The following is a 27,675-nucleotide window of genomic DNA, read 5'->3' as shown; positions in this document are numbered from 1 at the left end:
CTCCGAGGGTTCTAAGGGGACTGTGTTTATCCTACGCATAGTCCATGTCCCGGTGGGAGGTTTAAAGCGATTCTTGAGTCTGACTTAATTTGGCTGGTATTGACTTTTCTTGGAAACATCCGTATAATTTCCTTTTGGCTTCTGGATCTGGGAACATGAGACCCCTTGGTCAGATTTAAACTTCTAATTGCACTTTTCATTTTAAATCAATTCAAAAATAAGCCAGGCCAGACAGCAAGCTCCCAAACAAACAAGTAAAAATTGATCATCCATTTCAAAGACTGAATTAGTGGAGGAGGAGGCAGGCAAACTTACAACAGGTTTATTTCCTTCTTTAATGGTGATCCAGTCTTCCCCATTGGAGCTAATGTCTATTCTGTAAGTTTTGACGTAGTATTTCTTCCTGGTTTCCTTTGAAATGGCTCCCTGTGTCCCGACAGCTGTGACAAAGCGCAGAAGGCCCAGGTCTACCTACAAGACAATACAAGCCTGATCAGTTGCCCATCCTGATACCTCTGTAATGTGGAGCATCTTTTCCTGCGGGGAGCACGGTGCAGTCTTCCTCCATCTGGGGTCAATAGACTCTAGTTCCATCGGTATCAACAGCCCCAAGAAAGCCTCTGATATGGTAAGACAGCCACTGCCCTAGCTGGCAACCGCCAGGGGGAAGAGAACTTTCTCATCCTTGCAACCAGCAACCAAGATTGCTTGATCCTTGGAACAAAAGAGAAAACCAGGACCAATATCCTATCACTGTATTTTCTAAGAGATTAATGACACTTTCTAAACAGTACATTAATAAATGTCATTTTACAAACAGAAAACCAAGACAAACAAGATAAGCTCCCCTCCTGGTTATGGAGAAACCTGGACTAGAACTTGAGTCTCACATGGTCCCATTTCCCATTGCTCTGCAGCAACCTCCCTCCTTCTAAATAGGATGTGGACTGGAACCATCCTGACTCTGAAAACCCTTGTGCGTGCTGTGCTTTGGGAAACGGGCCATAGATTTGTAATCTGGAATGGCCAGATTGTATTTCTGTATAATACAGAGATTTAAAGAAACGAAGCACAAATATTTGGCAAAATATTTCATAATGTTCACAAAAAGTAATTGCATGTTACGACTGATTAACAGTAACAAGATATTTCAACAGTATATTCAGTAGTAAGAGGCTGTTTCCCCCGAAAATGGTGACAAAAACAAAAACAACTCCCCCCAAACCCTAAGCCCACCCCCTTCCCCAAATGCAACTTCCGCATCCGGCTTTCCAGTTGCTACATGACAACCCAAATCTAAGGAAACAATATTTCAATTAACCCTCCAGTGCCCATGGCCATAAACACCTTAACAATTTCCATTTTATGCACAACCTGTCTCCTAAAGAATGGCTATTGTCTTCCCCAAATTGCTTTTTCCTGAAGGCCCTTGGAGCAGTAAAATCAACATGTTGCCAATACCTTCAAAACTGAACCAAGACCAAATACAGCAACAGCCCCTCCACAGAGAAACCAACTTGGACACACACAATTCAACAATAGGAGATTTCATCTAAAAAGGAAGGGGATACTATTCAGTGTAAAACAATCTTTATTTCATTATCCTGATTTTAAAGATGTAAAGTGCAGGCTCAAAATGCTTTTACCAGGTTTAAAAGAAAAAAGGAGCAAGCCTTTACTAGAAATACATATTTTTAAGATGATAATGGTAGATATGGTCTAAATCTTAATTTAACAAATAAGTACTTATCCAACATATTTTTATTAAGTGCCTAAACTTGCTAACTGAAATTTGCATTTTTAACTCTAACACTTTGTATGAATTTGTGTACACATTTCAAAAATGGGAGGCAGCCCCGTTTACCAGATTTAGCCAATAAAAATACAAAATATTCAGTGAAATCTGAATTTCAGATGAATAGCAAATATTTTTAAAATAAATACATCCCATGCAGTATTTGGGACATTCTAACAACAGGTTCATTGCTTACTTGAAGTTCAAGTTTTACTGGGTGTTCTTTTCTGAATGTGATCTGGCAACCCTAAATCTAACTCTGTTCTGAACAAATAATCAGATGATCTTAGGTTGCTGCAAAAACTCACTGATTTCTTAATGCTGCAACTTGAAAGTTAATGGCTACTCTAGACATAGATGCACTGAACAATTTCAACTGTTCTCAAATGCTCTCAGAACACTTAAGGCTTTACTAACGGTCCACTGAGTCACGCCCTCATGCCCAATACCCAATCCACTTCAACCTGAAGAGCCCTTAAAACCTTGACTTTCAAGGGACCACGAAGCAGAGCTGTGCAAATAAACTCAGTCAAACCTACAGATGGGTCTTCGGTTTGGAAATGATTAACTTCCCGAGAGTGCACATGCAGCTTAGGCTGATTAGGAAGAGCTCTAGAACTTCATGCTCTGGTTGTCCTTTTCCTATTTTTAAAATTTTGTTCTTGGGATAAGATAAGAAGTTAACTGGTGGTCAACTAGAAGAATCCTAGCACTAGAAACAACCGACTTTAAAGGAAGGATCTATTGACTGGAATTAACCCGATGCCCAATGTAAGAAATGTCCAAAGTCCCAAATCGAAAGGCCCCAAAGCATGTGCATGAATCACTCATAAAGAAGAAAAGATATGTTCTTTTCTTAACAGCAATGAAATGCATTCACAACTTCCCATTGTAATTGCATGACGTTTCCTGCTATGCTTTCAATCTCTGCACATTCTCTTACTTACTGCACTGGGATACTTGAAATTTCATTTAATTTTTCTAACATTACTGCCACTGGGTTTAGAAAGAATGAATGACAACCAAATAATTATAGCTGGGACTTGAACCATTGCAAATAAAACTGAATGGTACCCAGAACTCTAACAAGACACAGCCCAGTACTGGAAACTCTCACTTGCAACACCATGAGCTTCTGGTAAATTCTTTTTCCCCAGGGACCTTTGTGGACTGCCCTAAAAGCAACTCTCAGTGCCTGAGAGTTTGGGAGGAGACAGATAACTATCAGCCTCAGAAGCTCCACTGCTCACTCTGCAGGTATCTGCAGGGAGACCCAGAAGGACTTACTGGGTATTTACACCTTTTTTAGTGTTGAAGCTATCTTTGCTAATCATGACGTTGCTTTGATGTACCTTTTTATTTATGGGCTTCCCTAGTGGCTCAAAGGGTAAAGCATCTGCATGCAATGCAGGAGACCTGGGTTCGATCCCCAGGTAGGGAAGTTCCCCTGGAGAAGGAAATGGCAACCCACTCTAGTACTCTTGCCTACCTTTCTCAGGGTCGAAACCATCTCTGCTAATCATGAGGTTGCTGTGATCTACCTTTTTATTTCTTATGGCTGTGCTGCACAGCATGTGTGATGGTAGTTCCCTGACCAGGGATCGAACCTGCACCCTCTGCATTGGAAGCATGGCATCTTAACCATTAGACCACCAGGGAAGTTTGAGATTTACCTTTTCAGTCTCACCTGCTACATCCACCTCCCTTCAATGTATCTTTCAGCCACATCAAGTATTTATTCTTCCAAAAGATATGCCTTCTCTGCCTTTGCACCCTCACATATAAAGTTTTCTTGACTTAAAAGGACATTTCCTCTTTTCTTTGACATGATTGTTTCCTCTTTTTGGCCTGGTAGGCAGAATAAGTCAGAATTGATGCTTTTGAACTATGGTGTTGGAGACTCTTGAGAGTCCCTTGGACTGCAAGGAGATCCAACCAGTACATTCTGAAGGAGATCAGCCCTGGGATTTCTTTGGAAGGAATGATGCTAAGGCTGAAACTTGAGTACTTTGGCCACCTCATGCGAAGAGTTGACTCATTGGAAAAGACTCTGATGCTGGGAGGGATTGGGGGCAGGAGGAGAAGGGGACGACAGAGGATGAGATGGCTGGATGGCATCACGGACTCGATGTGAGTCTGAGTGATGAGACTGAGTGAACTCCGGGAGTTGGTGATGGACAGGGAGGCCTGGCGTGCTGCGATTCATGGGGTCACAAAGAGTCGGACATGACTGAGCGACTGAACTGAACTGAACTGAACCTCAGGATGTTTAGTGCAAAGCTCAGTTCTCCATCTCTCAAGTCAATATATTGTGTTTTTCCTATACTTTCATCCAGACCTTTAAGATTTCTTACAAGGAGTATCTGTTTTTCTATCTAGAAAAGTGATAGATGTCTATTAAAAATTCCTAAGATACAGAAGAGACTAAAGAAGAAACTGCAATCTCCATAAGACCACCGATAGGAAATAACCACTGAAAGTAGTCTTCCAGAGTTTTTTTTTCCTTATGCAAAATATATGTGACTGTTGTGTATATGTTTTGTTATTATTGGGTTGATCAAAACATTTGTTCAGGTTTTTAACCCGAAAAAACTTTTTGGTCATCCCAATACAAGGTCATATTACCTCTATGTTTTTGTTTAGTTTTATGGATATTTTCCACGTTAAAAATATTTTTCTATACCATCAGTTTCAATGCCTTCATGGTATTGGTTCTAACAATGCCACTGGTTGTAACATCATCTGTTTAATCAGTATGCTGCCTGTGAACATTTCTACTCCCCTTGATTGATATTTACCCAGTGAACACTTAGTATCAACTTTCCACTAAGTTCTGTATTAAATGATGAAGATACAAAGAGAAACAAGAATGGGAGACACAAACAAGATTACAGGATGGGCCAGTGCATGGAGGAAGGGAGCTAGGGAGTTGGAGACATCTCACAGTTGACTTCCATGTCTAAGACACCTATTGAAGGATGAACAGTAGGAACTTACAAGGGGACAAAAAAGGGAGAGAATATTCTAGAGAAAAGGAGGAATGGGAAGGGCAGAGGCAAAGGGAAGGAAATGAATGAATGAAATAACATCACTAAACAACCTAGCATGTTTCTTTCTCATCCCTATAGATATTATTTGTCAATAAATGGGTTGATCTCTAAAGAGATTGTTCTCTGCTCATTTGGAAGCCAAAAGAAGCAGTTGTCATGACTACTACTCAAAATCTGGCCATCCTCTTGGTGGGTTAGCTTTCTGGATTCTGATGAGCTCGCCCCAACCTCACAGTCTAACAGACAAGATTGGCGACCCAAGATAGGCAGCTGAAAAGATAAAGATACAACCCCCAGAAGTTCTATACAATGGCAACCCTCTGTGTTTTGGAGGGTTCATCGTCCTGAACAATATTTCCTTTCTTTCCGTAAAAATTTAGACACATAATAACCATAATTAACCTGCTTTCCCTAAATCCAATCAGCCCTGTTCCCATCACCGTTTTCTTATTTTAAAAAGAATGCCATTGTTTCACAGCTGCTTTTAGTTGGAAGATGGGTGTGATTTCACATCCGAGTTTGATGTACTTCTATTTAACATGAAGGGTGATGTTGAGGGGATGTGATGATGGGGTGTGTGGCCAGAGCTGCACATCAAATGCCTTCACTAGAATCGTGGAAAGTCTCACTCCATGTGTGTGTGTGAGACAAACATAAACATCTGGTATTTATCTGATGGTCTGTAGGCGATTTGACAGAAGTTTCCCAAACTCCTTTGGAGTTCGAGTGGCCACTCTTTGAGTTGGCTTATCACCATTAGCAGAAGTGACCCAGTATGACATCCTGTTTCCAATATAAATATAAAAGTCTAACACTGCTGGGAGAATGTCTACACCCACATCTTCTTTTCACTGTGCTCCCCACGCAAAGAGAAGACACAGCTAGACACAGTGGAGGAAAGCCCCCCTTTTATTCAGGGTGGGGAGAAGTGAATTAGTAAAAGAAAACAGCCATCCTCATCCCCTTCCGGGGGCGGGGGATGGTGTCCTACAGCTCCTGTGGATGAACTCCCCACCCTAACGCCCTCTTCCTTGTAAGATGTCTGCAGGTATTAACCCACATGCACTTTATGGCCATAGCATTGTCTTAGTAATGACAGGAAACACATTCCCCAGATAAAAAGAAGTCAGGAGAGAGACACATTTTACCGGGAATCACTTGAGGACAGAGGGCACATTTTTAGCATCGTGTAGTAAATCATCGTGCAAACCTCTGCAAACTGCTGGTCAAACACCAGCATGCAGCCTCCCAGCCATGCAACAAATATCGTTGCTTCCTACAATAATACATAACCAGCTACGTGTAACATCAGAATGTGGAAAGCCTCATTTCTAAAATGAAAATCTGTCTTGCTCAATAAAATACTGTCCCTTGAGCGAGCATTGGCAAGGGAGTGTTTCCCGGTGTTTAACATTCCCAAGACAGGTCTGTACGAGAGCCTGAAAAAATAAAAGACAAAGAATGGAAGTCTGATTAAAAACAGGAAAAATACTTTTTTTGATGGGGGGAGGTGGAGTATGTTGGGTTCTTTTTAGAGCATCTCTGATGACTCAAAGAGCTGTTTAATTCATCACTAGACACTACAAGCTAAAGAAAATATTTTTAAGCAATTGTCTCATTTCCTCAGATAACACATATGCTTTCTGATAATGCCTGAGCATCTGAACATGGGTGCTGTTCCAGGATCTTGGAGCTTAATTCACAGCACCTGATCACCGCATTCCTTGACTTGGGACCTTGGACTTTTTACAGTTATGAATAGGCATACAATCATTTTACAGTTGGTGACACGATTCTCTCTTTACGTATTTTTTCATGATTACCGTGTTACATAGGAAAAAAAAACCTGATGACTCAAATTACATTAATGGAAAATTTATAGGGTAACTCTTCTGTGTCAGGCATCTTTGTCCTCCGTCCTCAGTTGCTTCAGTCATGTTTGACTCTTTGCAACCGCATGGATTGTAGCCTACCAGGCTCTTCTGTCCATGGATTCTCCAGGCAAGAATACTGCAGTGGGTTGCCATGCCCTCCTTCAGGGGATCTTCCCAACCCGAGTCTCCTGCGTCTTCTGCATTGCAGGCGGTTTCTTTACTGCTGAGCCACTGGGGAAGCCTATCAGGCATCTTATTAAGGGTTAAACTTAGATACATTATCTCTTCAGCTCTCAACAGTCATACAAGGAAGAGGTTTTGTGGACAAAGGAACTGAGAAACAAAGTACATGAGTTCCTTGTTCAGAGTCACACACATGTTAGAAACTGATCCAGATAAATCTCTCACTCCCGATCAGATTGGTGGCCCGTGTACTTGTCACCACCACACCCATGCTCTGCCTCAGTTCCTATCTTCAAAACCACAATTATCAAAAGTTAATTTAGAATTTCTTAGTAAACAAAATCTTGTAGTTATGCTTTCTGCAAATTCAATATTTTTGCATTATTATGGAGAATCTAAAACCATTTATGATTACTTTGACTCCATCGAACATTTACCTTGACTACTGGAAAGCAAAATTTTGCAAATGACTCACTTATGCTGTTGAAAAACAAGATGGTGGTGATGGATCATTTTTTGCAAAAGATAATGAGAAAACATTTTAAAATTCTGGTAAAGAATACCAATATCCAAGAGCAAGCAAAGTGTAATGCAGGAAGAACCTCACCAATTTTCTTTTCTCATCTTAATTGCTTGAATTAATTTTTTTTTCTAGAAAGGAAAGCATTTTGCTGGGTGGAAACAAACTACCGGTTGCAACAAAACCAGTGTTGGTAGGAAAACAATCCCGAGGGATTGGACAGATGGAGTTTCCTCTCCAAAGACTTGAGTCAACCAGCTAGAATAACACTAGATAAGGCTGCACAGCTCCGATGCAGCCCAAAGGCTGGCTTCCCTGATACTACTGTGCATACTGCAAAAGAACAAGGAAACGGCAAGAGAAATGAAGTCTCCAAACAAGGGCTCACCTCCATCTCCTTTGGCTGATAAAAGAGATCATGCTGTTGGGTGCTCCACTGCCTCTGTACGCTGGCGTATCCTTTCATTCTCATATATATTTGCAGAAACCAGAAGCAATGAATTAAAAAAGAACTATTTGGGGCGACTTCCCTGGCAGGCCAGTGGTTAAGACACTGTTCTTCCACTGTAGGGGGCATGGGTGCAATCCCTGGTCAGGGAACTAAGATCTTACCTGCCGTGTGATGCAGCCAAAACACAGAAAAAATAAATAAATACATAAAAAAGAAAATTTGAATTCTGGTATGTACTTGGAACTGGAGCTCCATCTGGTTCTGTTTGAAGAGTAAGAGCTGCTGTGGCTGTTAGAACTGACAAGGGGCGTGGTAGGAGGAAAGGAAAGGGACTCGATGTGACAGGTTAATACTCCAGGGTCCCCACTAGAGACATTTCCAGAACCCAGCTACTCAAATCACTCCCACATGGAAACCAGGAGGATGCTGCTCTGGGAGGGGACAGCCAGGCAGGTCCACATCTCCTCAGAGTGTCAGCATTTCAAAGATGTTGAGGAGAGCAGGCCACAGGACTGTGACACCCATGCCTGAACATGCTCAGCTTCACGGATGACACATATTTAAGACAAATATGGGAGGTGTGTGTTTTCACACACTCCTTGCAGAATCTGAGGGTTCTTTTCCCCCTTCTATACTCTCTAGAACAGACATAATTGTGTTCAGAAAAATCAGACAAGTCTTCCATTAGAATTCCTCAGTTACTCACTAAGTCTGCAAAATCTGGTTGTCAGGAGGCAGTATATATGTTGATAACAAAGGCGGTGAGAATGAGATGGTATGAACTCATTGTTCATATAGACCTTAAGGATACAAGTGATCAGCATCAAAGACAATTGGAAACTGCTATGCAGAGTTAAGGAGAAAGGCTGATTGAATGCCTAGACTTTGGGAAAGATTGTTTTATATTTTTTAGACAAACACCAACCCAAGAACTCTGTTTCTCCTTAAAGTGAAGAAGATTCCTTACTGCAGCACCAAGTTCACTTTCAGATGGGGACCTTGAAAACTTTTAGTAGCTTGGTCAAGACAACTCTTAGATTGTACCCTCTTCCAACTTAGATACTTGGGAGTTGCTGCTGGACGGTAAAAGATTCAAGGGCTTAATATTTTTAATTAACATTTTTTGAGTGCTTATTTGTAAGTTACATTAAATGGAAACCCTGAGCCTAATCCTTTGATCTGGAAAGAGGATAAGCACTCAGAACAAAACAAATGTAATCCCTAGAAACTTGGTTAAGAGTTTAACCTACAAACTGTATAGCAAAAGCTGCTTAACAGAAATGTCTTAAGAAAGAAAACTAAGTATGCTGCAATTCAAAAAAGTTGCAATCATCCTCAAATATGTATAAACATGATGCAAATCTAGTCAAATGTTTCATAGGACTCATATCATGGGCTCTTGCTAGAAGGTTCACTCAGCAAAGATTTGGCAAGCATTTCCTACACAGAGGAACAGGCTGGCTTAGGCTCTCCTGATATAACTTTTGGCTTTATCCATCAATTGTTAATTGTAATACTCATGAAAACTAGGAAAGCATTCTCCTAGTAGAAGGCTTAATGGGTAGGAATCACTTGGGGTCGGTAGGCAAGAGCAAACTGATGGGTTAAGTGGAATGGATCCAGTTGACTGCGTCCATCAACGTCTCGTGAGACCAAGCAGACTGTGAACAGATCTCTGGCCTCTGACATCTGTCTCGACCAAAACAAAGAGGGTGCAGTAACAGAGGAATGGACAAAGGGGGGTCCGGACGACAACTTTAAAACGTAATAGCAGAATCTATGACCTCTGCACATAACTTCAGTAGGATGGTATTATGTACACAAAGCATTTACTATTGTTTTTTTTTTATTATTAAAAACATTTTGGGCAAACTATAAATGGATATATGGAGCCAGGGTACACGTCCACACAGATGTGTCTTAAAGCCCAATAATGGAGCTTCACACATCGTAGGTGCTTAAACTGAAAGTGTGAATTTAAAGTAAACCGAAGGATACCAAGGGTCCAGATAAAAACATTTAATCCATTAAATCCAACAGATATTTATGGTATGCCAGGCTCGTGAAGCAAGCAGGCCTGCACAGAAAAAAATGACAAGACTGAAAATAAAAACTGCCACCGTGACCACAGATGAGTCATTGTGAGGTTCAGAAGATGACTATGGGCACAAGGGGAAAGTTCAGGCTTTATGGAATAGAGGTCATCTGAGTCATTCAAACTGGACTTCACAGGATAGGATAAGATTTTGGCTGGAAGGGGCTAGGGTTGATGAGCTAAAAGCAGAGGGCACAGGAAAAAAAATCCTACCCAACAACTATATTTCAAAATATCTGATATGATGAACATTTTCCTCCTGTCTAGTATCTCTTGGCAAAAGTCCTTTAGAGAGCAAAGCAAAGTGTCCTCCCCATCCCCAACCTCCAATACACACCCTCCTTGCAGAGGCCTTCATGGAATCCAGGCATCCCCATCAGCAAGTGCTGGGTGGATACCAGAGAGACCATGCAATCTTGTTTGTAATTAAACTTTCAGCTCATGCCCATGCACTGCACTGCTGAGATAATTCTGCTAAAATGTTTGCTTTTACTACCTCTGGGAATCCAGGCATTCCTGGGAATAAGACCTAACCCTCAGCCCACATGAGTCAGACCCTTCTCTCCTAAACCTCTGGGCATGCTGTCCAGCCCTACCCTCTGTTTGTATCTACATTTGAAAGAAAACACCTCAGTGAAATGGCATCAAAACTGCATGATGTTTTCTGCAGGGATCCACACTGTTGTCAAAATGACACTGTTGTTCCTCAAACCAAAAGGGCCACGAGTTGAGATCCTGAGCTTACAGTGGTGGCTATTTCTGTGTCTCACGTCCCTTAAGCTGTGGAGGGAAGTTGGTGACTGGAGTTTCTCCTTTTATCACACAAATAAGTGCTAGGTACTTGGATGCAAGAGTCTGAAGGTTACCAAATTCCTGCCCTCTCATCAGGGAGGGAAAAAGTTGAGTAGACAAGAACTCTCTCTACAGAGAGAATTGGTCGCATTAAATATCCTCAGTGAATGCTAGGGAAAATATCTGGGTGATGCAGGCAACACATGTTGGCAAAAAAGCACAGGCCCCAGGAGAACCTCTGTGGCTCTGACTGTAAGGAGTGACCTGGAGGATGTTAAGCAAGCTAATTAGTCATTCCAAGCTGTGGTCTCCTCCTCCCTCCAACAAAAATACTAATGCATAGCCCATTTGGTTATTTTTCCTGGTTATTATAACAGTCATAGTGATGCATTGCTACACACATTAACCATAAGAAAGTGACCCTAATATTTTTTTCCCCTAGTCATTTGAGTAATTGGAGTGTGTGTGTGTGTGTGTGTGCATGTGTGTGTGTGTGTGTGTGTGTGTATGGTTTTGCCTGAAGCAGCTAGGTGGGCTTCCCAGATGGTGCAGTGGTAAAGAATCTGCCTGCCAATGCAGGAGACGCAAGAGACACGAGTTCAGTCCCTGAGTTGGGAAGACCCCCTGGAGGAGGGCATGGCAACCCACTCCATTTTTATTGCCTGGAGAATCCCCATGGACAGAGAAGCCTAGTGGGCTACAGTCCATGGAGGCTATAGTCCGTGGGGTTGCAGAGTTGGACCCAACTGAGCACATGCGCATACACACACACACACACACAATCACACAACTATATTGTAACTTTTTTGAAAGAGGGAAAAAACCCTCTTTAACTTTAAATTCATCTGTCTTGAACAGCAGAATCCCATCCTTAGCAAATGCTCAATACACATTTGCTGAATTTAAACGCAATGCTGTGTCAGTTCAACATTGCTGGCAAGACCTGAAATGCCTTTCTTCAAGTCAATGTTAGCATTTGAGCAACCAATTTGTCCTCTTAAGTTGAGGAATATGACTATCCTTATCTTGATGTTTAAACCGCAAATATTAAAACTACTCATAGAATTTCCAGTCCTTTGAAAAGTTCACCACTTAAAGGGAGGGTCTGCTAAGTGACGAATTTCATTGGCTAGGTCCATGTCACATGAAGGGTTCCTTTTTATTTGTTTCTCAAAAGAACTCTCAGTAACTTATTAAGTGTCCCTCCTCCCAGAATTTACCCTAAAGGGCAACAGGGCTTAAATCTGTTTTTCACCGTATCTATCATTCTCTCCAACCTCTTCTCAACCTTTTCATTTCAGAGCCAAGTTATTGGCAATCATGACATCCACAAGATATTTACGGATTGGATGTATATGGTATCTTAGACTTTTCTGAGGCCCTTTCTGTATTTTAGAAAAAGTAACCACGTCAACATTTCATTGTCTAACTGTAGGTCTTCAAGTCTTCACCTGCTTAACATGTGATCTTCACAGGATATTGTCACTGTGAGTTTTGTGTGGCTGGGAAATGAATGCAGGTTTCAGGCCTTATGTGATCTTTGTGTTTGTCTCGTGGTCTCTGAGAAGCAGCCCCATGGAAGAAGCATTGATGCTGGCTCTGAATCAAGGCCAGGCCACATAACACCTTTCCACGATGCAGTAACCTCAGTTATGCACACGTACATCTTTGCAGGCTATCAGTCTATCTCTTAAAGAGATTATTAAACCTTAAATAGGTACAGGTAAGATCTATTTCTGTTTCAAAACTGGTTGTGTGCTACCCACAAAATTTTAATATCTTCAGTATTGGGGAGATTTCAAATCACTTAAGATCAACACACATCTGTCCTTAGATAGCATCTATTTCAGCACAAACAAAGTGACTTGTTTATCATCAGTTTCTCAGTAAGTCATACCTTTAATTTTTCTCCCTCCTTCTAAAAGGCTTGGTTTCAAAAACAAACACAAGGGTGAATTTTTGGAAACTAAAGACTTGCAGATGGGGGCAATGGTCTAACTCAGCCTCTTGGTCTATAAACTTTGACAGCATCCTTTTACACTGACTTTCCGTGTATTTCTCAGGCATCTAGGTGGGCCTCTCAGGCTAATGAGAGTTTTATGTGCTGATGGGGAATCTGGACATGCAGGTGTCCAAGAAAACTTCTCTGTTTGGTGTTAAAAATCCTGCAAGGAGTTGACGGGATTACCGAGATTAAAGTCGGTCACCCGCCAAAACCCTTTATAATGAACACTGCCCCGGAGACAAGAGAAGAGACGAAGAACAGGCTGCTGAGGTGCAGCTGGTTGTCAGAAGCTGTATATAAACTGTAGGTCTCTGAAGGGGTGTCAGTCATTCCTGAGAATAGATGAAATGAACTTCACGATTTAATATTTGGTCCACAGCTTTTTCCCTATTTGGAAGCTTACTATTCAGCCAGGAAGTGTAGACTGACTTTTTTTTTTTTTTTTCGAAGATGACTTATAAAGGAGGTGGGAAAGCCTTGGAATAATACATTTTCAAAGAATTACTGTCTAAGAGAATCATCTGTAACTACCATTCACAGGGGATGTTCTATAGTAATGGACGGAGCAGAGACCAGCCCCATGGCAGGAGAAGAGCTGAAAAGTTGGAAAAATGTGGATGGAGGTGGGTAACCAAGGCAAAAGAGGGGAAAGCTTTTGTGCTCTGAAGACTTGCTGCTTTGCCATCCAAATACAGTCAAGGAACAGAACTGCAAATTCTTTTAATGTTCTGAAAAAAAAATCTATCTGTAGTAATTTCATGCATTTCAAGCCTGGGTCATGAGATGGGAAAAGTGTATCTGCCTGTCTACTTTCAAACCACAGGAGAAGAAACACAGATGTTCCACTAAACACATCACTTCGTGCTCTTCCCCCTCTAGTCCCGCCCAGAGTCCTTAACATGATGGGAACTGTGACTTGTATTTATCCACCAGAACCATTCTTTTTTGGTTGTTTGTTTCAGAAATGGTTCTTTTTGTAAATTAAATTATTTAAAAAAATTTTAAATTTGTATTGGGATACAAAGAAAGTGAAGTCGCTCAGTTGTGTCTGACTCTGCAACTCCATGGACCATAGCCTACTAGGCTTCTCTGTGCATGGGATTTTCCAGGCAAGAATACCAGAGTGGGTTGCCATTTCCTTCTCCAGGGATTGAACCTGGGTCTCCTGCATTGCAGGCAGATTCTTTACCCTCTGAGCCACCAGGGAAGCTGTTGGGATACAGCCGATTAACAATGCCATAATTTCAGGTGAGCATCGAAGGGACTCAGTCATATATATTCATGTATCCATTTTATCCATTGTTTTTCCAGTAGTCATGTACTGATATGAGAGTTGGACCATAAAGAAGGCTGAGTGACAAAGAATTGATGTGGTGCTAGGAAAGACTCTTGAGAGTCCCTTGGACTGCAAGGAGATCAAACCAGTCAATCCTAAGAAAATCAGCCCTGAATATTCATTGGAAGGACTGTTGCTGAAGCTGAAGCTCCAATACTTTGGCCACCTGAGAAGTTCCAATACTTTGGCCACCCGATGCGAAGAACTAACTGACTGGAAAAGACCTTGATGCTGGGAAAGTTTGAAGTGAGAAGGAGAAGGGAACGGCAGAAGACAAGATGGTTAGATAGCATCATCAATTCAATGGACATGATTTCAGTAAACTCTGAGATAGTAGAGGACAGAAGAGCTTGGCATGCTATAGTCCATGGGGTCAAAAGAGTTGGACACAGCTTAGCAACTGAACAATAACATCCACTGTATCCTCCGGAACCATTCTTAATGCATGCACAGACACGTCTATTTCACCACATCCTTGGAGGTGACAAAAGGCAAAATGTTTTCTTGGTGAACATGACCACACTGTGGTGTGTGTGGTGTGTGTGATGTTGGGGAGTGTGCTTTTTGACAGGAAAAAATAGAGCTAAGGCCCACATTTGGAAATGCAAAAGAAAAAAAACAAAAACAAAAACCACTTTTTTTCAAACCACTTTGAGGTTTCCAGAACAGCAAGAACCCTATCATGTTGTCACTATACTTTAAGATACAAAGCCACGTCTGAAAACACATTACTCTGCATGGTTTTAATAAAAAAACTTGATATTTAAAAAGAAATGGGATGAATTGGTTCTTAATTTGTTGGAATTACTTTTGATAAAAAGATTTTCATTAAGATGAATTTTATATGAGATGAATATTCTAAGTTAAGGCACTTTAAAAAAAGATAAGTAGATAAACAGATGTTCCCATAAACTCTTCTGGAAAACAGCAAAGTTCTTAGACTAAGGGAACTAACATTATATTATAGAGGTTGATAATTAGAATTCAGTTCTAGCATTTACAGATTGGACCCCAAATTAATTATTCCTGCTTCCTTTTCCTTTTTGTCCTATCCTCTAGAAGACATAGGATAGCCCAGATGGTGATCATATAAGATGCCTTCTACATTTGTCTTAATAAATGAGATTCACTGATTTACCATATTTTGAGGAAATATGTTAAGCAAACAAATGTATTGACTGAGTTTTCTTTACATGGTAAATGATTATTAAATAAATGAATTCTTACTATCTCGGTATCAGAGCTTTGTAAATGAATAACAGCATCCTTTTAAATTAATGCAGTATTTGGAAATGTAAGTTAAAACTACAGAAATAGGATGATGTGTGTGCTGTAAATGTTAGTGATTGACAATACCAGTAACTAGTCTGGATTTTCAGATTAATGTTTAAAAAACTAGGCCAGGAAACTCTCTAGGGCCATCTATGTCTCTACAAATGACCCAATTTCATTCCTTTTTATGACTGAGTAATACTCCATTGTATATATATGTATAAAAGTGAAAGTGAAGTCACTCAGTCCTGTCCGATTCTTTGCAACCCCGTGGACTGTAGCCCACCAGGCTCTTCTGTCCATGGAATTCTCCAGGCAAGAATACTGGAGTGGGATGCCATTTCCTTCTCTAGGGGACCTTCCCAACCCAGGGATCGAACCAGGGTCTCCTGCATTGCAGGCAGACGCTTTACCCTCTGAGCCACCAGGGAAGCCCATATATGTATAAAACAGACAGCTAATGAGAACACACTGAATAGCACAGATGTGTGAAAGGGCTGCACTCAATATGCCAGCAAATCTGGAAAACTCAGCAGTGGCCCAGAACTGGAAAAGGTCAGTTTTCATTCCAATCCCAAAGAAAGGCAATGCCAAAGAATGTTCAAACTACTGCACAATTGCACTCATCTCACATGCTAGCAAAGCAATGCTCAACATTCTCCAAGCCAGGCTTCAACAGTATGTGAGCCGTGAACTTCGAGATGTTCAAGCGGGATTTAGAAAAGGCAGAGGAACCAGAGATCAAATTGCCAACATCCGCCGGATCATCGAAAAAGCAAAAGAGTTCCAGAAAAACATCTACTTTTGCTTTATTGGCTATGCCAAAGCCTTTGTGTGGATCACAACAAACTGTGGAAAATTCTTAAAGAGATGGGAATACCAGACCACCTGATCTGCCTCTTGAGAAATCTGTATTCAGGTCAGGAAGCAACAGTTAGAACTGGACATGGAACAACAGACTGGTTCCAAATCAGAAAAGGAATATGTCAAGGCTGTATATTGGCACCCTGCATATTTAACTTAAATGCAGAGTACACATCATGCAAAATGCCAGGCTGAATGAAGCACAAGCTGGAATCAAGATTTCTGGGAGAAGTATCAATAACCTCAGATACGCAGATGACACCACCACCCTTATGGCAGAAAGCGAAGAAGAACTAAAGAGGCTCTTGACGAAAGTGAAATAGAGTGAAAAAATTGGCTTAAAACTAAACAAGAAAACAAAGATCATGGCTTCTGTTCCCATCACTTCATGGCAAATAGATGGGGAAACAATGGAAACAGTGAGAGACTTTATGTTTTGGGGCTCCAAAATCACTGCAGATGGTGACTACAGCCATGAAATTAAAAGACGCTTGCTCCTTGGAAGAAAAGCTATGACAAACCTAGACAGCATATTAAAATGCAGAGACGTTACTTTACCAACCATAGACAAAGCTATGGTTTTTTCAATAGTCATGTATGGATGTGAGAGTTGGACCATAAAGAAGGCTGAGTGCCAAAGAATTGATGCTTTTGAACTGTGGTGTTGGAGAAGACTCCTGAGACTCCCTTGGACTGCAAGGAGATCAAACCAGTCAACCCTAAAGAAAATCAGTCCTGAATATTCATTAGAAGGACTGATGCTGAAGCTGAAACTCCAATTCTTTGGCCACCTTATGGGAAGAATCGACTCATTGGAAAAGACTCTGATGCTGGGAAAGACTGAAGGCGGGAAGAGAAGGGGACAACAGAGGATGAGATGGTTGGATGGCATCACCAACTCCATGGACATGAGTTTGAGCAAGCTCCGGGAGATGGTGAAGGACAGGGAAGCCTGGTGTGCTGCAGTCCATGGGGTTGCAAAGAGTTGGACATGTCTGAGCGCTCAATTGCGTCCGACTCTCTGCAACCGCATGGACTGTAGCTCGCCAGGCTCCTCTGTCCATGGGGATTCTCTAGGCAAGCACACTGGAGTGGGTTGCCATGTCTTCCTCCCGGGGATCTTCCCAACCCAGGGATTGAACCCAGGTCTCCCACATTGCAGGCAGATTCTTTACTGACTGAGCCACCAGAGAACTCTTCTTAATTCTCTGTGGTAATCTGAATGGAAAGGAAATCCAAAAGGGAGGAGATACATGTAGATGTATGGCTGATTCATTTTGCTGTACACTGGAAACTAACATAACGTTGTAAAGCAATTATACCCCAGTAGAAATAAATTAAAAAAAAGACAAAACTAGGCCAGGAAAATTCTGCATACTTTATCTTCATTTTGTAAGACTGGGAACTTAGAAGTTCTTCTCTCTTTTCCCCATGAACTCTGTGTACCTCCTGAAATATCAAAAACAGTCTGTTCAGTATTTCACAGTTCATATGATTTGCTAACCTCTGTTTATTATCACATGTATTTCCCACTGGAAGTTTTATATTTAATTTCCAGATCTTCAAACTTAAGTCTCTGTCTCATTTCTTGCACCTGTAGGCATCAGCCTGTGTCTTTACCAGGGTCTCGGTATTTTTCTTTGGAAACCAGGTCTATGCTCCATCAGTTTTAGCCCTAAGTAAACACATCGAGTCTTAGAAGCATTGAGACCTCTGTGATGATTCTCCAGACAGCTGGATCTCCCACCCTGCTTTTTTTCCTCCCACATTTCTGCATTAGTATGGTGGTCTATAACATTGCACTTGGATTTGTCTTCTTAAGGAAAGAAGAAAGACCAAATGTTGGCCAGACTTTAAGGTGTGAATAGGCTGGAATGGTGGCTGAGCTTGTGCCTTACAGATACTTCTGTCAGACTGGGGAGACAGGAAAGATGAATTGTCCAGGCTTCATTTATCTCCCCTAGTAGGCCGCACCTCCCCCGGAACTTGCTCAAAAGGATCAAGTGAAACAGCCCCACTAGTGAGGTTTCTTTTTTTTGACTTTTTAAATTTTATTTTAGTTTTAAATTTTACAATATTGTATTGGTTCTGCCATATATCGAAATGAATCTGCCACAGGCATACATGTGTTCCCCATCCTGAACCCTCCTCCCTCCCCAACTAGTGAGGTTTCTATGTGAAATCCTCAGATAAGCTTCAGGGTGAAGCCAACCTAAACAATGACTTGATCTAAGGGAAAAAAAAAAACAACTTTTTAATTAAGAAAAAAAAAATTTTTTTTTTTTGGCTATGTGTTGCCTGATATGATTAGCAGTAGTATTTAAAACGAATTCCAGCTATGCTTCATATATTTATATTCTCATTTAAGCAAGCCCAGGGCACCAGCTGATGGAGTAAATTTATTTTTAATAGAATCACAGAATCTTAAATGCTTGAAAGGATTTCAGAAGCTGTCGCATCCAATCAGCCATCTCTTGAAGAATTCTATCTGTTGCCCTCTCAGGCTTGCTAAAAGAATAAAGGAGCTTATTTATTTTTCTGCTGAATCCAAAAAAATGTAGTTACAATTTTAAAGCACTGGGATTGTAAGAAAAATAAAACTTTGGTAAAATTAAGACTTCATTCTTCTGAAGGAAGGCAATTAGAGGCAGGCCATAAATATGTTTTTAACCCCTGGAGGCAAAAAGAGCTGAAAAAAAATGTATAAGTCACTTGTACAAGTACATATGTGATTATTCTGTCATAACATGTGCAATTAGTCTCAAATGCTTACTTTGTTCGATAGTTGGAAATATAAAAGCATAATGCATTTTATTACTATTGGGATTTATAGGGCATTTTTAATTTAATCTACTCTCCTTTCTTTGAGCGTACAACTGAATGAAATCTGAAGGCTGGGGGCTTGCTGCGGAGTAAGGAAAGAAGTGTGTGTGTGATTTTGTGTGTCTTTGGTTCAGGTCAGCATCCAAAATTGCTATTTTGATGTGGATAAAAATTGCCATTTTGATGTGGAGCTTTCCAATGGTGCGTTAAATGAGAAATATACAGAATACACATGCACATCCTGGCTTTGGAATTTCCAGCGTGGACCTTTTTCACCTTTTTGAAGAAGGTTGCCATGGATGTGTTTGAAAAGTTTCAAACTGTGGATTCTGCCGATTCTGAAGAACACACATTTTGTACTCTGGGTCTTTCAAGTTCTGATATGAAAGTTATTTAAAGCTTAGAAATCTGTGTCCTGCTTTACATGCTGCATAAAAGTAGCCATTTCTCCAATATGTAAACATTAACACACTCTGTAAAAGGTACAATTATTAAAGCCAGGGCAGAAATCAACAAACCCCACCAAAGGAATTTCTTAAAAACTGGTATCATAAAATCTGTGCACGTTATGGATTTCATTAACATTTTACTCCCTGAGGATTCCCAATTGTATAACAACAGAAGTTCTTTAAATTTTAAATACCACAGACAGGAACAGTCTTTCACCTGAAACAGATGTAAGACCATCAACCTTGGCTTCCTATTGGTCCACAGAAACTGGCCGGTAATTGATGGGTCCTTACTTGTTGTTGTTTATGTTTCAGAATTGGAAACTTTCCCAAGAAAAGATAAGTTAACAAGCAATGGACAGGTTTTCAAACACAGTTCCTTACTCTTGATTACTTTTGAAGTTAAAAAAAAAAAACAACTGTTAATTTATATACTGCAAAAAGAAAAACTCAAACAGGTAAGTCAAAGTCAGGAACACACAGCGTCCTAGTGTGAAGAGCTCGTTCCACTCTTATTTTCCCTAAATCTTGTCAATGCTGACTGCTGAGTTTATCCTTGTGTTTCCTTTCCTTAGTCTCATCCTTATCAGTGCATTTTGAGACTCAGTCATGTCTGAAATAACATCTGTATTTATTTAGCTAAAAACAGTCCACTTTTAAAAGCTAAAAATAGTGAAGCTTTAAGATAAACAAGCAAGCAGGTTTATGATGCTATTTTCCTGCATAAAGTAAACAGATGCATTTGTATTTTTGGAAAACAAAAGAACTATGGTTCTGTTCAAACCCTATCTATGGTAAGAGTCTGAAAAGTGACAAAACCAGCCAAGCAACCAGCAACTTTTTATTTCAAAATGCTGATCGGTTTGATTATTTTTAAAAAAATGACTTGGTTAGGATTTGTGTGGTATCTTCTACACCAGTGGTTTTCAACTGGGGATACATTTGCACCCAAATAGGACGTTTGGCAACACCTGGAGGTGTTTTTGGTTGTCATGACTGAGGGTGTGTGTGCATATATGTGTGTCTTACTGGCTTCTAGTCGGTGGAGGATGTTGCTAAATACCCTACAACACACAGGACAGGCTCCACAACAAAGAATTATCCAGTCCGTAAGGTCAAGGTTGTCCAGACACAGAAACTCTGCTCTAGACAAAGTCCAATCATTTGTTTAAATTAAAGCTTCTGCAGTGACTGTTGGATTTACTAGACATCAGTCACTAACCAGTAGCTGAGTAGGGATACATTGGCATACAGGATCCAAATTTATTTTCTCATACTGTTACAATAGAGTTGGGAGCAAAGAAGCGGGGGCCAGAATACTGAGATTCCAGCCCAGGTTCTGTCACAAACTTGCTCTGTGGTCTTGCAAATCACTTAATCCCTCTGAAAGCATGCAAATTAAGGGATTTAGACAAAAGGATGTTTGCACCTTTGTTTAATCATATTCTTAAAGTCAAGATATTCTGGAAACAAATATAGAAACCTCTCCTCTAGAATTTAGCTATGAATGTTAGGTCCAGATAAACAACACTGGTATAAAACAATAAGAAACCAAAACAGCAGACAAAAAGGAAGGTTCATGCTCTACCAACTAACTTATTTTAAGTGTGCTCGTGCTTAGTCGCTCAGTCGTATCTGACTGAGACCCCATGGACTGCAGGCTCCTCAGTGCATGGAGATTCTCCAGGCAAGAATACTGGAGGGGGTTGCTATGTCCTCAACCCAGGGATAGAAGCCAGGTCTCTCACATTGCAGGTGGATTCTTTGCTGTCTGAGCTACCAGTGAAGCCCAATTTTAAATATAATTCTACCTAAACTGTTGTGGTTCTTTCAACACTGTCTTCCCAGTGATGCTTCATCATAAAAATCAAAGAGGCTTCTTTAAATGCCATACACTTTTTTTAAAGTGTATCGATATGAAATACTAAATCCTTTGACTGATTTTTAAAATTAAGTGGTCAACTTAACCAAAATGGTTAAAGTCATCTCAATATTTTTCTCTGTGACAAAAGACAGCTAAAAATGTCTAAATAATAATTATGTCACATGTGCATTCTGTTTTTCCCCAATCATAACCTCCTTCAAAAACAACAGACACCTTGGAATTTCTTCTGTCTCTATATACATCTCCTATTATACATTTCTTTCAAATGACTTTCTGTAACACAAACCACCAAGGTATCAGAAAAAACATTAGGAAAAGTCCCTTTGGAGACAATAGCTTTTGGAATACAAGCTTCCTGGCTGGAAACCTAGTTAGAGATAGCAGGTCTGTGATACATGAAAGGTGGGAGGTAAAGCATTTATTTTGTGCAGGGAATACAAGTCACTGCAGAACTAGGCTAAGATAACCGAAGGCTCACCTGGGTGACTTTTTAAAAAAGCAGATTTCTCCCTTCCAGATCAATGTTTCCATTAAAATAGCAACTTAATATTAGTTGCACACACACAGAGCATACCTGGGGAATAAACATTCAATTGAACAGCTGTATTTTCCCTAAATTTGCCAACATTATATTTTACACGTCATTCCACATTTAGGCAACCCAGTCAGCTATTTTCATCAGTTCTCTAGTAGCACATTTATAAAGTATTTTATTGCAGTTTCAGCAATTTACTAATGATCTGAATGAGAAAACGCCCCTCTGACGAGTCTGGTCTGTAAGACCTGACTATATAGTCAGGATAAAGTCAAGAGACTTTACAGTTGGGATAACATGTTCGTTCTGGATTAGTCCAATTCAAGCAGATTTTAACACAGATTATAAATCTGTTAGAAACTAGTAGTTGTATGAAAATATCACAAACTATTTAATAAGAGATCCCTTTCCACACTCAACACATTCATATGAGACAATGAAAGATTCATTAAAAAAAGTGGTGAAGGAAAGAAAATGAGATATGAAACTTGTGAAAATAAACGACATTCAAGACCCTTAAGATAAATTTCTTCAGCTTCTACTTTCAATCTGGGGAAAGCCTCAAAGATTACAACAAGGGTTTCAGATAACAAATTCTTCTAATCGAATAAACAATACTCACTTCTCCCACCTAAAATCCGATAAAAACGTGTTGCAGTGCTGTGTGTCAGAGCGAACATTTCCAAGAATTCACGAATTATTTCATTCCATTTGGCACGTCAAGGATGTCCAGCTAGCCCTTTCTCAGCTCTTGACATCAAGTCCATGCCTTTAAATGATGTTCTGTCTCCATTCTCATTCAGTAAGTCAAAGTTGCTCAGTTGTGTCTGACTCTTTGCGACCCCATACAGTCCATGAGATTCTCCAGGCCAGAACACTGAAGTGGGTAGCCTTTCCCTTCTCCAGGGGATCTTTCCAATCCAGGGATTGAACCCAGGTCTCCTGCATTGCGGATTCTTTACTAGCTGAGCCACAAGGGAAGCTCCCGTTCTTGTTAAGGGAGAATAATTCAGCTTCTGAATTATGATGGAGCCACCATCATGGCTGGTTGCTGGTAGCAACAATTCACATTCACATTCAATTCACATTCCTGGGTGGATATGGAGGTGCCTGATGGTAGTAAACCTTGAAGAACCTCTGGACTAAAAGGAAGATCTTGAGGCTGGGGGCTGGAACCTGGCGAAGGGCATGACAATTTCTTCTGTGACGCGTGAGGCCTTAAGACCTCACCAGGCTTTTCACTTTGCTCAGAATCTGTACAGTTCACTGTACTGGACAGAGTAGGAAGTGAAAAACAATTCCTGACTTCTCTGCTGGTAGAGGGGTAAAGAATCTGCTTCCCAATGCAGAGGACACGGGTCCAATCCCTGGTCTGGGAAGATCTCCTATGCCGCAGAGCAACTAAGTCCATGCACCACTACTACTGAGCCCTCACACCTAGAGCCTGTGCTCTGCAACAAGAGCGTGACCCCTGATTGCCGCAACTAGACAAAGCGTGCTTGCAGCAACAAAGACCCAGCACAGCCAAAAATAAGTAGATAAATTTGAAAAACAAAAACAAAAAACCAAGTAGTAATTCCAACAGCCAAAGAGCTCTGCAAAGGCCAGCGACACCCGGGCCCGGCTCAGATCTGAACCTGAGCTTTGAGTCTCCAGCAGCCGCCTGCCCTCCAGCTCTCTAGGTGCCCAGAGACTCAAGTCCCAAGTCCGAGGAAGGAGGTCCTCTTTGGCTGTATGAGGCTGACTCTCCCCACAGGTTGTAGCTTTCCCCAAATCGGGACTTGAGGAAATATTTAACCTCTTTGAGCTTGAGCTTTCTCATGAGAAAGTGCGGATTAAAAAACCTCTGGTCCACTTCACTTACACTTCAAGACTAAGACGGGATGTCTTAGTCTTACTGTCTGAAAAGAGGCTTTTAGACAGGGAAAATGCTATAGAAACATAATAAGGTTTTGTTGTTAGAACGTGTCTTAAAATGAATTTTAAAATCCTCCAAGCAAGCTCAGGGTCGCTTGGATCTGACCAGCTTGAATGAGGGCACCCACTTTCTTCGACCCCACAGCTGTGGCTGTGAGTGAACCCTGAATGTGTGTGTGTGGAGGGGACGGGCGGGTTGTAGGCTGTGTTTTGGCTCAGTTCAGCTCATCTCCTTACACCAAGGTCTTTGGTTACTTGGTGTCACTTTTCAAAGTTCCTTCAGTTAGAAAATGGGGAATAGTATCCAAGGAAAATGCATATAAGGCAAAAGGAAAATATGGGAACAAGCTTCTGGAGGTTAGCATGAGTGTCTCTCTTCTGGAACTTTTCTTCTCCTCATCCCTCGGAAAGAACCAGAAAATGTAGTGAACAGAGACGGGGCTTGCTGATGGATTCTTACAGCTACAGAGGGTCTTCTCGGAGATTTCTCTCTTCTGTGGGATTAATCCATAATAGGGCTGAGGGACCCAACCAAGCAGGATGTGGGTTAGAAGCCAGCTGCTTTCTGCTCCTCTGGAATAAGTGAAGACATGAATAATCCAGCACCAATCTTTTTTTTTCCCCCACAAAAGACAATGCTACCAAATTTGGAGACACACAGAGTTTCAGCTTGAGTTGGTGTGTGAAGTAATTCTATTTCTAAAGTCATTAGTGTGTAGTAAGTAATCGATTAGTCCCTAGTGCCATTTTTATTTCTTCGGATCAACAAAGTTCATACTCCATCCAGGCGTTATGTCTCTTGCCTTTTTTTTTTTCCTTCTCTTGTCTCCTGGCATTTTAATCAGGGAAAAGTCACAGTTGTTTTGAGGAAAGAGCTCCCAGGAGCTTTAATTAAAGCTAGAAGGACAAATCTATTTACAGCACGGTGAACACCATCATTAATAAAACATCGAAATAATTAACGAATTAAATTCTGCTTTGTGTGTGAATGGCTATACTAGGATTTAGGATAACATGTCTTCTGATCAGACACATATTCTATGCACTTAGTTTGCAGATGTGAAAAGAAAAACCTGAGCCTGCCTTTCTCCGAGATCCACTGTCTCTGGCAAGACTGCCAGAGCTTGAATGAGGAAGGCTGTGTTACAACCTTTGTGCAAGAGCGCTAAATCACTTCAGTTGTGTCTGACTCTTTGCGACCCATGGACTGTAGCTCGCCACTCCATGGCGGGCTACATGTGACCACGTGAAAATGTCCAAGTCAGGACTTCCCTTCATGCTGCTCCTCACTATACAGCCCCTTGCCAAGTTCTTAAGCTTTCTGCCAGGCTCCTCTGTCCATGGAATTCTCCAGGCAAGAATACTGGAGTGGGCTGCCATGTCATCCTCCAGGGAGGATCTTCCCAACCCAGGGATCTCAAACCCACGTCTCCCGCGGCTCCTGCATTGGAGGTGAATACTTGACTGCTGAGCCACCTGGGAAGCTTACGTTACCTTTATTTTATAGGAAAATAAAACTCAGTGTCAGTGAGGTTAATGGCTTGGGCTCAAAGGATGTGCTTGAAAACTAAGAATTTTTTATAGCACCACTGATACACTGATTCCTCGGAATCCTTGACTGCTAAACCAGAAACAAAACGAAGATAAAGATCAAATGAATAGAATAGTAAAATCAGTAGTTCTAGGATACAGACCAGAAAGGACTATTCTGGGGGGGAAAAAAAGGGCAAAGCTCACAGGGTGATTAACTCTGCAGTCGACAAGAGGAGGTTTTTGCCTCTCAGGATACGAAACGGCCTTCAGACCAGGATGTGACCACGTGAAAATGTCCAAGTCGGGACTTCCCTTCATGCTCCTCCTCACTACACAGCCCCTTGCCAGGTTCTTAAGCTTTCTGCCAGACAACAGATCCCACAGGAAGCACCACAGAGGACATCCACCCCGGCGGTTAACGACGCATTGTTTTTTTATGTCACTCGGTAATTTCCTAAAGAAAACAATTGAACCAAAGACTGTTCCTGTCTTGAGGGAGAGTCAGCTTCCAGGGCTGCCTTATTAATTTAACACATGCAAGTGTTTGTCCTTGTTGCTAACAGCAACATGTTTGGTGGGGTACATTTCATGCAAAATGTGACAAAGCTGAAAAAGAAAACAAATTCCATCCGCATTCCGCTGCGCATACAAATGGGACTGTGGGGTGCGGAGGGTCCTCTTGGGGGGCGGGTAGGTGCCTCCTGCCCTGCGTCTCCCTTATGCTGTGCTTGTGGCTTAATTTATTAGGCATCCACCCAATGAAAGCAACCAGCCCACTTCTTCTAAGGAGTTTCAGAAAAGCTGGAAACACATGAAAGTATTCATAATTAGGTGATGGGTGGATGATAAGATTGCCCACTATGTACACAGACTCATCTAGCACAGCAATGAACTTGCTGAGCTCCTCGCGCCCACAGGAGATAACAATCATTTTCCCTGCAGGTGAACTGTCATTGACATTCACCTCCCAGAGGGATGGACGAGCAAAGGCCCCACATTCTCAGTTTAGAAACAGGACACCCCCAAACCCATCCCACGTGAGCCTTCTCAGCACGAGGAAAAGTACAAAAGGAGACGGACGCCTCACAGGATACACCTGAATGTATAGGAATCAACGACAAAGATGAAGCATGTGGCGTCCAACAGACCTCGCCTCCAAGCCTGATCACTAACCATGATCTCGGGGCATTTACTCAGCTCTTCGAACCTCAGGCTCCTCATTTTAAAAATGAGGATAACTAGACCTCCATCACACGGTTGCTATGAGGATTAAATAAAAATGTGTCAAGCACCCAGCTGAACTCGGGGCACACAGTAAATACTCCGTACATGGCAACTATCCCGAGAACGACACGTGTCATTTGTGCTGCCACCAAATACTTCAATCTGTTCTCCCTCCCTCCCTTGTTGCCCCTCAGAAGTTAAGTGTTGTCCTGAGAGGCGCTTCGGCAATGAATGTGGCCAAGCACTCTTGGACAGAGTGTCAGAAGCCAGCCTGCTTGGCCACGCTCCCTGCCTCCGTCTGTCCTGGTGACAGGTTCTGGAGGATGACTCTTTCCTCCGGTGTGAGAAGATGTGGGACAGACTGCTCCCACTCCCCACCCTTCCCCACACCCCCACACACACCGACCAGAGAGGACTTCCCTGGTGGCTCAGTGCTAAAGAATTCACCTGTTAATGCAGCAGACACAGGAGACTCAGGTTTGATCCCTAGGTGGGGAAGATCCCTTGGAGAAGGAAATGGCAACCCACTGCAGTATTCTTGCCTGGGAAATCCCAAGGACAAAGGAGCCTTGCGGGCTACAGTCCACAGGGTCACAAAGAGCTGGACACAACTGAATTGACTTAGCACACACAGCCACGCCAACCAGAGATGCGGGGGGTACTATCAGCAAGAGGCAAACCTTCTTGCCTGAGGGGTTTTGGTTACTTAGCATATCTGAACCATACTTTGATAGAGAGCTGAACCATTGAGATTTTTCTTCTGGGGCCATCTCAAATGGCACCTGACTCCTAAGAGAGATGTAAACTCTATCCCACTGACAAATGCTTTGTGAGAGTCCATTCTGTCTCTACGCTTCTACTGACACAGAATTCCTTGCCCAGACGAATTGCTACCGTTGCATTTTCCAAACTCATGCAAGACCACCGTCTCTTAAATTATTGAGTTTTCTCCACGTCACCAAGAAGACAACTATATTAGCAGGGAAACTTGCTTAGCTCTGCAAAACGTAAGCACCCCTCTAGAGGCAGGTCAATCACACTAAATTGCTGACTGGTGGGGGGGAAAGTCTCC

The 27,675-nt window shown here is 41.6% G+C and overlaps 1 protein-coding gene across 4 annotated transcripts in view; it reads right to left on the bottom strand.

Moving 5' to 3' along the window:
- Positions 1-27,675, bottom strand: part of NRP1 (neuropilin 1) — a 147,657-nt gene that overhangs the window by 44,345 nt on the left and 75,637 nt on the right. For all 4 annotated transcript variants that reach the window (XM_070800772.1, XM_070800774.1, XM_070800773.1 and 1 more), the window contains one exon: positions 316-471. In XM_070800772.1, the coding sequence (XP_070656873.1) occupies positions 316-471 (156 nt within the window). The remainder of the gene's footprint in view (positions 1-315; positions 472-27,675) is intronic.

The sequence above is a fragment of the Bos indicus genome, chromosome 13 (genome assembly GCF_029378745.1).
Source record: "Bos indicus isolate NIAB-ARS_2022 breed Sahiwal x Tharparkar chromosome 13, NIAB-ARS_B.indTharparkar_mat_pri_1.0, whole genome shotgun sequence".
Taxonomy (NCBI): domain Eukaryota; kingdom Metazoa; phylum Chordata; class Mammalia; order Artiodactyla; family Bovidae; genus Bos; species Bos indicus.
This window is presented reverse-complemented; position numbering and strand designations above follow the sequence as displayed.